This window comes from Pristiophorus japonicus, chromosome 6 (genome assembly GCF_044704955.1).
Source record: "Pristiophorus japonicus isolate sPriJap1 chromosome 6, sPriJap1.hap1, whole genome shotgun sequence".
In the NCBI taxonomy this organism is placed as follows: Eukaryota; Metazoa; Chordata; class Chondrichthyes; family Pristiophoridae; genus Pristiophorus; species Pristiophorus japonicus.
This window is the reverse complement of record NC_091982.1, coordinates 96,977,940-96,990,494: the sequence shown is the minus strand read 5'-3', so window position 1 is coordinate 96,990,494 and position 12,555 is coordinate 96,977,940. Positions and strand designations below refer to the sequence as shown.

At 40.5% G+C, this 12,555-nt stretch overlaps 1 protein-coding gene across 1 annotated transcript in view; it reads right to left on the bottom strand.

Moving 5' to 3' along the window:
- Window positions 1-12,555, bottom strand: part of diaph2 (diaphanous-related formin 2) — a 503,895-nt gene that overhangs the window by 67,848 nt on the left and 423,492 nt on the right. The window contains exons 13-15 of the mRNA XM_070883985.1: window positions 10,601-10,717; window positions 8,725-8,843; window positions 5,506-5,570 (exon numbers count right to left, since the gene is read on the bottom strand). Coding sequence (XP_070740086.1) covers window positions 5,506-5,570; window positions 8,725-8,843; window positions 10,601-10,717 — 301 coding nt within the window. The remainder of the gene's footprint in view (window positions 1-5,505; window positions 5,571-8,724; window positions 8,844-10,600; window positions 10,718-12,555) is intronic.

Sequence of the window (12,555 nt, the reverse complement as noted above, 5' to 3'; positions counted from 1 at the left end):
TCCACTGAGAATTAAAGTTCTCATACACAACTGTCTCTTTAAAAATTGCCGAATGCAGGCCAGGAGCTGTACTGGGCATGCGCACCCATAGCAGTCACGTAAAAAACGTCATTTTTTTTTCACTTGTGCAGAAAGGTGGGGGAGCATCGGTTTTTTTCGGCGCAGACATTAGGCTCCACCCCCCCCCCCCCCCGAAGCGAAAGGACAGACTGCGGGGCGCCAATTTCAAAAAATAGAACAGGGAAACTTGCAAGTTATTTTTGTGGAGTAATTGGGGCCAAAAAAACAGGGGTGACTCTTGCAATATGCCAAAAAATGGCATTAGGGAAAATTAAGCCCTATAAGTCTATTTTAAGACAATCTTAATGCAACTACTCAAGGAACTATACCCCTTAAGGTCATTGTCTTGAATTTATGATTTGTCACGCTCTTGCCCACTCTAGCTCATTCTTCATTAAGGCATCAAAACTGTGGAAACGCTTTACCTCCTCAATTCTATAATTAACATGCTTTTAAAATTAAAAACTGGTGCCACTGAATCACTAAAAGACTAACAGTGATGATGAATTTACACAAAAAATTGGTAAAAGAGCACTGTGTCAGTTCTCGGTGCCTCATTATATAAAGGAAAGGGCTGTTGCTAGGAATAGGAAACAAGTGTTACAAGCAGAAACTTGAGATATTGGAACTATTTCCACTGCTACAGAGAATGTTGAGAAGATTGAATTGAGGTTTTTAAATTTATAAACGGTTTTCATAATGCGGATCAGGAAATATAATTTCCTCTGGTTGGGAAGTCAGTGATGAGGGGTCATCAATTTCAAATCATCACTGAGAGAATGAGGAACATAGAACATAAGAATTAGGAGCAGGAGTAGGCCATTTGGCCCCTCCCTGCTCCATTTAATAAGATCATGGCTGATCTGATTCTGCGCTCAGCTTCACTTCCCCACCCGCTCCCCATAACCCTTCACTCCCTTAAATCGCTCAAAAATCGGTCTATCTCCACCTTAAATATATTCAATGACCCAGTCTCCACAGCTCTCTGGGGCAGAGAATTCCACATCTTTACGACCCTCAGAAGAAATTCCCCCTTAGCTCAGTTCTAAATGGGCGACCTCTTATTCTGAAACTATGCCCTCTAGTTCTCGATTCCCTCATCAGTGGAAACATCCTCTCTGCAGCTACCTTGTCAAGCCCCCTCAGTATCTTATGTTTCAATAAGATCACCTCTCATTCTTCTAAACTCCAATGAGTATAGGCCCAACCTGCTCAACCTTTCTTCATAAATCAACCCCTTCATCTCCGGAATCTACCGAGTGAACCTTCTCTGAACTGCCTCCAATGCAAGTATATCCTTCCTTAAATTGAGACCAAAACTGTATGCAGTACTCTAGGTGTGGCCTCACCAATACCCTGCACAGTTGTAGCAGGACTTCCTTGCTTTTATACACCATATCCCTTGGAAGAAACAGAGAAGAAACAGAGAAGAAACAGGGAAGAAACAGGGAAGAAACAGGGAAGAAACAGAGAAGAAACAGAGAAGAAACAGAGAAGAAACAGAGAAGAAACAGAGAAGAAACAGAGAAGAAACAGAGAAGAAACAGAGAAGAAACAGAGAAGAAACAGAGAAGAAACAGAGAAGAAACAGAGAAGAAACAGAGAAGAAACAGAGAAGAAACAGAGAAGAAACAGAGAAGAAACAGAGAAGAAACAGAGAAGAAACAGAGAAGAAACAGAGAAGAAACATAGAAGAAACATAGAAGAAACATAGAAATTTACAGCACAGAAGGAGGCCATTTCAGCCCATCGTGTCTGTGCCGGCCGACAAAGAGTTGCATGGCCCTCGGTCAGCAGCCCTGAAAGTTACATATAAACCTATGAACGGCGGAAAGGTAAAGAGCACCCAGCTCAATCAGCCAGCCCCACACAACTGCGATGCCCCTTACACCGAAACATTCTACACTCCACCCCAATTGGAGCCATGTGATCTCCTGGGAGAGGCAAACACCAGATAAAAACCCAATTGGGGGAAAAAAATGTGGGAAAATTTCTCTCTGACCCATCCAGGCAACCGAAACTAGTCCAGATCACCTCAGCCATATTCAATTCCCTGCAGTACTTACTATCGTATCTGCGTCAGCCAAGGGGTTATCCAGTCTAATCCCAATTACCAGCTCTAGGTCCCTGCAGGTAACGTCACTTTAATTGCCCATCCAAGCATCTTTTAAATATGGCGAGGGTTTCTGCATCCACCACCCTTCCAGGCAGTGAATTCCAGACCCCCACAACCCTCTGCGTGAAGAAGCCCTCCCTCTAATCCTTTCCACCAACCACCTTAAAACTATGTCCCCTCGTAATTGACCCCTCCAATGGAAATAGGTCCTTGCTATCCACTATATCCAGGCCCCTCAAAGTTTTGCACACCTCAAATGAGGTCTCCTCTTAACCTCCTCTGTTCCAATGAGAACAAACCCAGCCGATCTAATCTGTCCTCATAGTTAAGATTCTCCATTCCAGGCAGCATCCTAGTAAATCTCCTCCGAACCCTCTGGTGCAATCACATCCTTTCTATAATACAGCAACCAGAACTGCACGCAGTATTCCAGCTGTAGCTTAACCAGATTATTATACAATTTAAGCATAACCTCCCTGCTCTTGTATTCTATGCATCGGCCAATAAAGGCAAGCATTCCGTATGCCTTCTTAACCACCTTATCCATTCTATTTGCCTTCCTGATTCCTTGCTGTACCTGCATACTAACATTTTGTGTTTCATGCACAAGGATCCCCAAGTCCCTTTGTACTGCAGCATTTTGTAATTTCTCTCCATTTAAATAATAATTTGCTTTTTTATTTTTCCTGCCAAAATGGATAACTTCACACTTTCCCACATTATACTCCATCTGCCAAATGTTTGTCAACTCACTTAGCCTGTCTATATCCCTTTGCAGATTTTGTGTCCTCCTCACAGCTTGCTTTCCCACCCATCTTTGTATCATCAGCAAACATGGCTACATTAGACTCAGTCCCTTCATGCAAGTCATTAATATAGATTGTAAATAGTTGGGGCCCAAGCACCAATCCCTGTGGCACCCCACTAGTTACAATTTGCCCAACTGGAAATTCTCCATTTATCCCGACTCTCTGTTTTCTTTTAGTTAGCCAATCCTCTATCCTTGCTAATTTGTTACCCCTAACCCTGTGAGCTCTTATCTTGTACAGGTGGCACCTTATCAAATGCCTTCTGGAAATCCAAATACACCACACCCCCTTACCCACCCCGCTTGTTACATCCTCAAAGAACTCCAGCAAATTTGTCAAACATGATTTCCCTTTCATAAAACCATGCTGACTCTGCTTGACGATATTATGCTTTTCCAAATGTACTGCTGCTGCTTCCTTAATAATGGACTCCACGATTTTCCCAACGATAGATGTTAGGCTAACTGATCTATAGTTTCCTGTTTTCTGTCTGCCCCCTTTTTTTAAAAATAGGGGCGTTACATTTGCAGTGTTCCCATCAGCTGGGGCTTCTCCAGAATCCAGGGAATTTTGGTAGATTGCAACCAATGCATCCACTATCTCTGCAGCCACTTATTTTAAGACCCTAGGATGCAGGCCATCGGGTCTAGGTTACTTGTCCATCTTCAGTCCCATTATTTTACCGAGTACTTTTTCTTTAGTGATGGTGATTGTCTTAAGTTCCTCCCTCCCTATAGCCCCTTGATTATTTATTATTGGGATGTTTTTACTGTCTTCTACCGTGAAGACCGATTCAAAATATTTGTTCCAAGTCTCTGCCATTTCCCTATTCCCCAGTCTCGTCCTCTAAGGGACCAATGTTTACCTTTGCTACTATCTTCCTTTTTATATACCTGTAGAAGCTATTACTATCTGTTTTTATATTTCATGCTACTTTACTTTCATAATCTATCTTCCCACTCTTATTTTTTTTTAGTCGTCCTTTGCTGGTTTTTAAAAAATTCCCAATCCTCTGGTCTCCCACTAATCTTGGCAACTTTGTATGCCATGGTTTTCAATTTAATACCATCCTTTACTTCCTTAGTTAGCCACGGATGGTTATCCCTTCTCTTAAAGTCTTTCTAAGTTATGAAATATCTCCTTAAATGTCTGCCACTGTTCATCAACTGTCTTGCACTTTAATCTATTTTCCCAGCCCACTTTAGCCAACTCTGCCTTCATACCTTTGTAATCACCTTTATTTAAGATCAGGACACTGGTTTGAGTTCCAACTTTCTCGCCCTCCAACTAAATTCGAAATTCAACTATGCTATAATCACTCTTTCCTAGGGGATCTTTTACTATAAGATAATTTATTAATCCTGTCTCATTACACAGTACCAGATCCAAGACAGCCTGATCCCTGGTTGGTTCTGCAACGTACTGTTCAAGGAAACTATCTCGGATACACTCTATGAACTCTTCGTCAAGGCTATCTTGGCCAATTTCGTTTGTCCAATCAATAAGAAGATTAAAATCGCCCATGATTAGGAGAATTAGGGGATTAGGAGAAATTTCTTTACACAGAAGCTTGTTAGAGCATGAAATGCATTGCCGCGGGGAGTGGTTGAGGCAGAGATTATTGCACCATTTAAGAGAAAGTTAGATAAATATTTGAAGCAGAGAAAGATATGGGGAAAGCAAGGCAGTGGGATTAATTTTGCATTACTTTAGCATTGGATCTAAAGGCCTTCTGTATGCTATAAATATCCGTCCTTCTATTTCTTCATTTATCATCTATACTTCCTACTCCTTCAACTTTGGTGGTGGCCTGGCCTTGGCCTCTCAATAATAAATAAAAAATCCGACGAAACAACTTGCTAGAATTCTGATTAAACTCATCATTCATGTTATTTGTAGAATTGCGTTTCTCCATGCTTAGATTCAGTATTGCAACCAAAATTATTCCAAAGTACCTTAACTACCAGGCAACATTCAATTAGCAGTTTCTATTATAGATATAAATATATCTGAAGAAGGTTTTGGTAATAGAGCAGGGGAATACAGTTAAGTGGATAGCTCTTTCGCTGCAGACAGGATTTTTCAGCATAGGAGGAAGCCAATGATTCTAAAAGACTTTGGGAAAACTGTACAACTGAATGGAAAGCCATCACACCTACAATTTAACAATACAAAAGAAAATACAAAGGAGTATCAAATGAAATGTTGTTAAGTAGAGTTTCACAAAAGAACATTACTTGTTAGTATCTTTCTATAATCCAGAGACTTATTCATCTCAAATTGAAGACATCCTGGTTTGTGTTAAATGACACTCAGGTCATTCTGATATATGTGCAATGCTGCTGTACTTCATCAGGTATAGATATCGCCCAGAGTATATTAACATATCATTAAGTTGAAAGAGACCCCCCCCCCCGCCCCATCACCTCTTCTTCCTCCCCACCCCTCCCTCCAATAATGCCATTTCTTCAATGATCAGTTTTGTAAATTTTGGTTGAAATTGTTATTTTGTGGACTTACCTTTTTGGAAAATTCTAATGCCGTCTGTTCGCTTTCTTCTACTTTCGCTTTGTCAACACATTGATCTGTCAAGATATATCAATTGATTATGTGCTCCCAGTTTCATTGCATCTCAGAAGAAACTATATTGAAGCTGAACTCCAATACAATACACAATATTCCTTCTGACAGCCAATATTTGTGCTAAATTATAGTTATATATAAACCTTCTGAACACAGCATCTGACAAATACAACAATCCGCATGTCTGCATTCAAGTGGCGTTATATTTTCAGAACGTAAAAAAAACATGATATGACAAAACCCAACATGAAATGAGAAGAGAGTAATATTATGGAATAAAAGAATGAAATTCTGTTCTGAAAATTTGCACAGCCTCCAATGTCTTCACTGTGGTATCAACTGTCATTGACCTGTGTAAATAACTTGTAGGAATTCTACTATTGCTGGGCATCACGACACAAATGGAAAAGATGGAGGCCTAGAAATTCCCTACCTTAGCGCCAGCCGTTTGCGTCACTATCTTGGCGAAAAACGGCAGCGCTGGCCCTGGAGATGCAAATGGGATCAGAGTGACCTCAGTCGATGTGCAACGCTGACTTAACTTTACACTCTGCAAATTTTGACCTTAGCGGTGAGTTCAGTGCCGTGTCCCAAGTTCGCTGTCAGCACTTTGTAAAGGGACACATATCTTTCCAGCAAGTTTACATTAAGCTTTTAGACTGGATTTAGTTTTTTTTTTATTGAGGTAGTGGCTTGGTGCAATACATGCCACAAGTTTTTAAAGTGTGCAAGGAGTGCTGCTGGATGCTTGCAAGGTCTCTGATGGTAAAGGAAGGCCTCCAGAAGACAGAAAATGCTGGAAATACTCAGCAGCAGCATCTGTGGAGAGAGAAACAGAGTTCATGTCTCAGGTCGAGATGCAGCCTGACCTGAGTATTTCCAGCACTTTATGCTTTTATTTCAGCCTTCCAGCATCTGCTCATAGATGGAAGAGGAAGATGCAGAAGGAAGGATGCAACCCAGACAGCCTTTTTTTGGCCAGGATATCCGGAATGGAATGATCCACCTGCGGTACAAATGACCACAACTCCAATTCCCATTTCAACATTTGCCCCACACTTTATCTTCCCTCTGTTACTGACCATCACAGTATCCTCTTGGCCACAATGCTGAAATAAAAATCCCAAGAAAACAAACTTTCCAATCCAACTTTATATATCTATCCATCCAATATGACATTAAGAAATCAACTCATCACCATTATGCATTCCCTTCGTGACGGACTTGTATGTGCCTATCCTACTGATGCCACACAGTGCTACCCCAGTGGCTGCAGCATGGCTGGTGGAAGACTGCTGGACTTTGTGGGGGACAGTGCAAATGGCCTTGCTGGTTGACCTTGAAGAGCTGGTGGCTGGGAGTGTGAAATTGAGTGACTGCATTTCTTCTTCCTCTTCACTCGCCTCTCCCACTTCTTGGCCAAGGCTGCATTTCTTGGGTGTGTGAAATGAGTAAGACCTAATGGTGGAGTTGCAGAGAGGGGAGGGCGGGAAAGCATGATGTGCATGCGAGGAGGAGGATAATGTATGAGAATACCAGCATCTTGTATCCTTCCAGCCCTGCTGCTGGCCAAGGGCTCAGCCATCCCCCTGCCAAGAATGACCAGTACTGTCTCCTCCAAGAGTAGGAGGTAAAGCTAGGAATGGGAGGTGTGCCTTGTGGTTGATATAGGTTGTTGGTCGGTGAGTGATTGTGGGCTGGGGGAGGGGGGAGAGGGGAAGGGGAACTGTCATACTTTGAACAGTGTGAGACTAGTGGCGCAGTTGGTAGCTGACAGCCTTTGAAGTTGCATTCACTGACCATGATCAATGGTCTCAGGTAATGAAGCTTCCTTGAGCATCGGTGCCAGGTCCTGGGGGCGACACTGCTGGCAGTGATGGCCTCAGTGATCTGGTCACACATCCTTCGTTCTTGGAGGGCTTCCTGACTCCTGTGGGTAGAGGACCTCTCTTGCACTGTTGACTCCCTGCACAAAGCTGGAGTGCTGCGTGCAAGACCCTTGGTGCCTCTTATTTGGCTTACTGAGCCATTTGTTTTGTGCTGAAGCACTTTTCTCATGTGCTTTTTTTTTTTTAAGGTGTGGAAGGCAAAGTTGAAGACTCCCATTTGGGAATTCTTCTAAATGTTAATTTTTTTTTTCAGAAGCTAGTTGAGCTGTAAGAACTTAAAACTGCCTATTTTAACCTGATTTTTTTTTCTCTTTAGAAGACAGTTCCCCGTTTTAAGAGACTGAACTGCTTGCTGATACGACAGCCTCGCTTTAACAGGAGGCTGTTCTTGCTGTAACGATACTACGGCCACGCTGCATTAGGGCCTCTTGGTGGGATGAACACCACTGCATGGTAAGTCTATTGTTAATTAGACACCAGCGCCAATTTACTGTTCCTGCCAGCCCCACTATTTTTAGCAGCACCATGGTTTTTAGCTGGGATTCTTAAAATATATTATGTGGTGCACCAAAAAAATCATCCAAATTTTGAGAATTTCACATTTAGATAAGCAATTTGCAAAATTGCATCTTAACAAAACTGAACTTAGTTAATGCAAGCATCTTTCAACCGATTTCATAATCTGTTCCAAACTTATGCATTAACTCTTCTTTTGCTACATGCAGATTTGTATATAGTATTTTTGAAAGCTTTTCAGGTTCTCAACATTCTGTACTTCCTACATTATTTGAATGCTAATTGGATTAAACCAGGACTCACTCATGCGGCAGTCAGCAGTTAAGCAAGAAAGATTACAAGCAAGTTCGAAAGTATTTGGATTGGATTTTTAGCAAACAATTATGCACAACTGCCCAACTGAGTAAAGAATATAAAGTTGTTTCATTTTTGGTTTTGTTATTGCACAAACAGTAGCAGTCATCTGCTCATGAGGATCAGATTAATCCAAATATATGTGACATTGCTCTACCAAGGCCATATTGGCTGACTCAATGATGATTAAGTTAATTATTTTTCTAATGATTAAAAATGTATTTAGTTGACAGATGCATTTTATTAACAAGTATGTCACAGTATTTTCTAATAGTGTTTGGAACATCCAGGAAATCACCGCAGAGATGCAATGCCATAGAAAATTTGAGTATATTGAAATTTCCAAAAAAATTGTTGACATAGCAAAATCAAGTGTTGATTAAATATTCAAACATACCTATAAGATGACTAAAATCTACATCTAACCGTTTACGGTATTCAAAATCAGGATCTGCTCCATTTCGATGCAATACTATCTGGGAAATACATTCTTCAATTATCTTGTAATACTGGGGTCTAGAAGTATAAAAATAAAAATTCAAATGATTTTCAAACAGTTGCATTCAGAAGCAGCACAAATTAAAAACACCATTAAAAATCTTATATTAAATTCCAAAGTTTATTTGATGAACTGAGCATAAGGAGCTCAGCATGCCAAGTCATATTCAACCTGTGAAGTTTTCACAATATACCCTGCCCAAGACTTGCGCACATGCTGTTATAAAGCCAAAAGCCTAACCCGAACCCTAAATGCAGTATAATTTACTCGCAAATAATTTAAGTCAAAAACTAACCAGATATTGAATACACCTTAAGGACAGTGGAATACAAGAAAACGAACAGAAAGAGATACATTGGGCCTGAAAGTCTGGCATCACCAGGTCCATACGAGGCCTTGTAAAAGCCGGTTTTCGGGGCGCGATGCGCATGCGCCGAAAACTGGCTTTTCTGACCGGTCAAAGATTTCTCTTGACAGATCCCCCGCATCCCCGGGAGAAGGACATTCGCGTGGGTGAGATTGGGCTATTTGCCCATTTCTTGCCCAGCGAATGCCCTTCAAACTTTTACACCTGGTAAAAGCAGGCACATAGCTAACTTTTGCCAGCGTAAGAGTTTTGAAACATATACAAATTAAATGTAATCATACATTTTTATGTTAAAACCCTGTCCATTAAGGTAAGTTTATTTTAAACCCTATTGAAACACATAATAAAAAAATTAATAATAATTAATTTCAATTAATTTTAAATATGTGAGGTGTTTTTTTTAAATTATGTTGTGTTTATTGTTTTAGGGGGTTATTCTCATTGATAGTACTGGGAGCTCGTAAAAACAGAGTTCTCATTATTATCAATGAGAATAGTACCTAGTTGATTGATGGTCCAGGCCCACGTAACTCCAACATCTCTCTGTACACTGCACCACTGAATGAAGGCCTCCGACCGGAATCGAAGGCGCCTCGGTGACCACCAGGTATTTTCGCAACATTTTTTCCGGTCGGAGACGTTCGGATCGACCCAATCATTTTCAGTCAACATTTGCTTCAATGTACCTTTAAAGTTTATTTTTAATAACAAAAAATATGTTCACCTATATTGTGAACACATATGTTGATAAATGGAGATAATAGGCTATACCAGCAACTTGTAATAATGAGTTGTCCCCTCCCCCTTCACACTATTAGCCAGTGAGAGTTTCAGTTGTGCATCTTTGAGCCAGTCATGACCCAAATAACTGGAACTCCAACAAACATAACTCCAATTTTACATAGATTTAAGAGTCATACAAAATCACTAGATCTTTAGATTTCTTCACTTATATATATTTCATGCAACACATATTTTAGAAAGATATTTCATTATTATTCCCCTCTTAAATGATACAGCCTTTATTCTATTTGTGGAATGAAACATTTTTTATAAAAGGAACTGGAGTAGGAAAATAATTTGATTTCTCAAGTTCTCGGATTTAACTTCACAATCCATTTTCCATGCTATATATGTTACAACTTGCTGAAGTAGCATCTTTCCTTTTGTGTTGCTTCATTCAGTTCACGTTGAAGAAATCAATCATATAATATTATCACTTAAACAAACTGAATGTAATCTATTCGAAAAGCATCTTCTGCACTATTAATAATTTGCACTTCAAAAACTGGACATCTCATCAATTTGCTCGCATTACTGCTGTAACCATGCTTTTTGTTTGGTTCTTGTCATGACACTTGTTTGTCATTCAAAATAATAAAGACTTCACTCTAAGTGACCTCTCACCTGATATAATAATCATTCCTGATGAGCAGTAGGTGTTGTAGCAGTGAGAGAAAATAATTTTCTGCAGCAGTGTCCTTCACCATATTAGACAACAGATGGTAGACTTCATTCATGTCGGTGCAAATTAAGTTAAGAATAAAAAGCGAATAAGATGCTGCTACATTATGTTTGACACAAATATAAGCATTCATCATTTCCATTATAAAGCACTTAAATAAGTATTTGAGTAATACGTCAAATTGATTTTAACAAGCACAGGATTTCACATTTAAAAATGCAAAACTTGAAAATATTTTCTAAAACCGATTTCTGTCTGCTCAAACCTCAATATATTTATACCATTGGGGCATCCTATTTGACCCCGAGAGCCGAGCTTCCGACCACAAATTCGCTCCATCGCCAAGATCTCCTCGTTCCACCTTCGTAACATCACCCACCTCCACCTGCCTTGGTTACCTCTCGACTCAACTATTCCAATACTCTCCTGGCCAGCTGGCTACCTTGCACCCTCTGTAACCTTGAGCTCATCCAAAACTCAACTGCCCATATCCTTACTCGCGTCAAGTCCCGTTCACCCATCACCCTGTGCACGGGGACCTACACAGGTCTGACAACACCTTGATTTTAAAATTCTCACCCTCATCTTCAAATCCCTCCATGGCCTCATTCCTCCCAATCTCTGTAACCTTCCCCAACTCTACACCCCTCCAAGATATTTGAACTTCTCCAATTCTGCCCTCTTAAGAATCCCTGATTATAATCGATCCACCATTGATGCCCGTGCCTTCAGCTGCCTAGGACCTAAACTTTGTAATTCCTTCCCTAAACCACTCGGCCTCTCTACCTCTCCCTCCTCCTTTAGAATGCTCCTTAAAACATACCTCTTTTACCAGGCTCTTGGTAACTTGTCCTAATATCTCCTGGTCTCATGTCAAATTATGTTTGGTAGGTTAGAAGGCTGAATGTGTGATGCATGCATAACATGTGAATCATGATCAAAGTCAAGATTTCTTGATAAAGAATAAGATAACTGAATTCTGACCCTGTTGTGTTAGAAATGAGAGGTGCCTAAAAATGCATATGGTTATGCGAATGAAACTGTGACCCGAATAATACTGTTTAAATGATTGTACATTGCTGCTCGAGACATGCAATGGGTTAGTGTATAAATTGAGTCTTACTGGAAACTGTGTAAGTTTCATTTTCCTGGAAAATGAGTATGAGAGACTCTAGCCTTGGGAGAACAGGGCCGGATGAGATAAGGGAAGACAGCCCTCAGCCTGCTACAAGGCCAGGATTGGTCAAGTACAGAACCCATATGTAATGATTGTGTGAAGACCCCCGACAGGTGGAAGATAGGAGGGTTGGCCGTTTTCCATGATTTACACAAAGAGCTCGACATGCCATTGGGCACCTTGTTTTAAGGAGACTCTCGACAGGTTAAATGGTCTTGTCCATATTTTACCCCTGCCCACCCCTAAAAAGTAAAAGCAAGACTCAAAGAAGCCTAAGTGATGCAAGGTCTCCTAAGGGTGGATACCATGTGGACTTTGGTAACACTCTTGGGTAGATCAGGAAGAGAGAGGAAGAGGAGGAGTTGTCCATGCATGCCATCTGTCTGATCAGGTTCGGTACCAGCTACTTGTCATGGGGGTGTGTACTATATTCCATCCTAACCTCCAATTAAACACAATATACCCACCATATTGGTTTTCACTCGAACCTGATTATTTTAAAAACTAGAGATAAGCAAATCTCAACAGTTGATAAATTAACCGGTTGCTTCCGTCTGATCTCAGATCTTCCTTGAGAGTTAATTTAATATCCATGTCCTCTTATTCGGCCCAGAAAACTAACAAAAAATAATTTTCCATTGTTCAAGTAGTTGTACCAGATAGTTAGAACTTTAGGATAATGTAGCTGTACTAATTTCTTGCTGCACTCATTCACTTTTA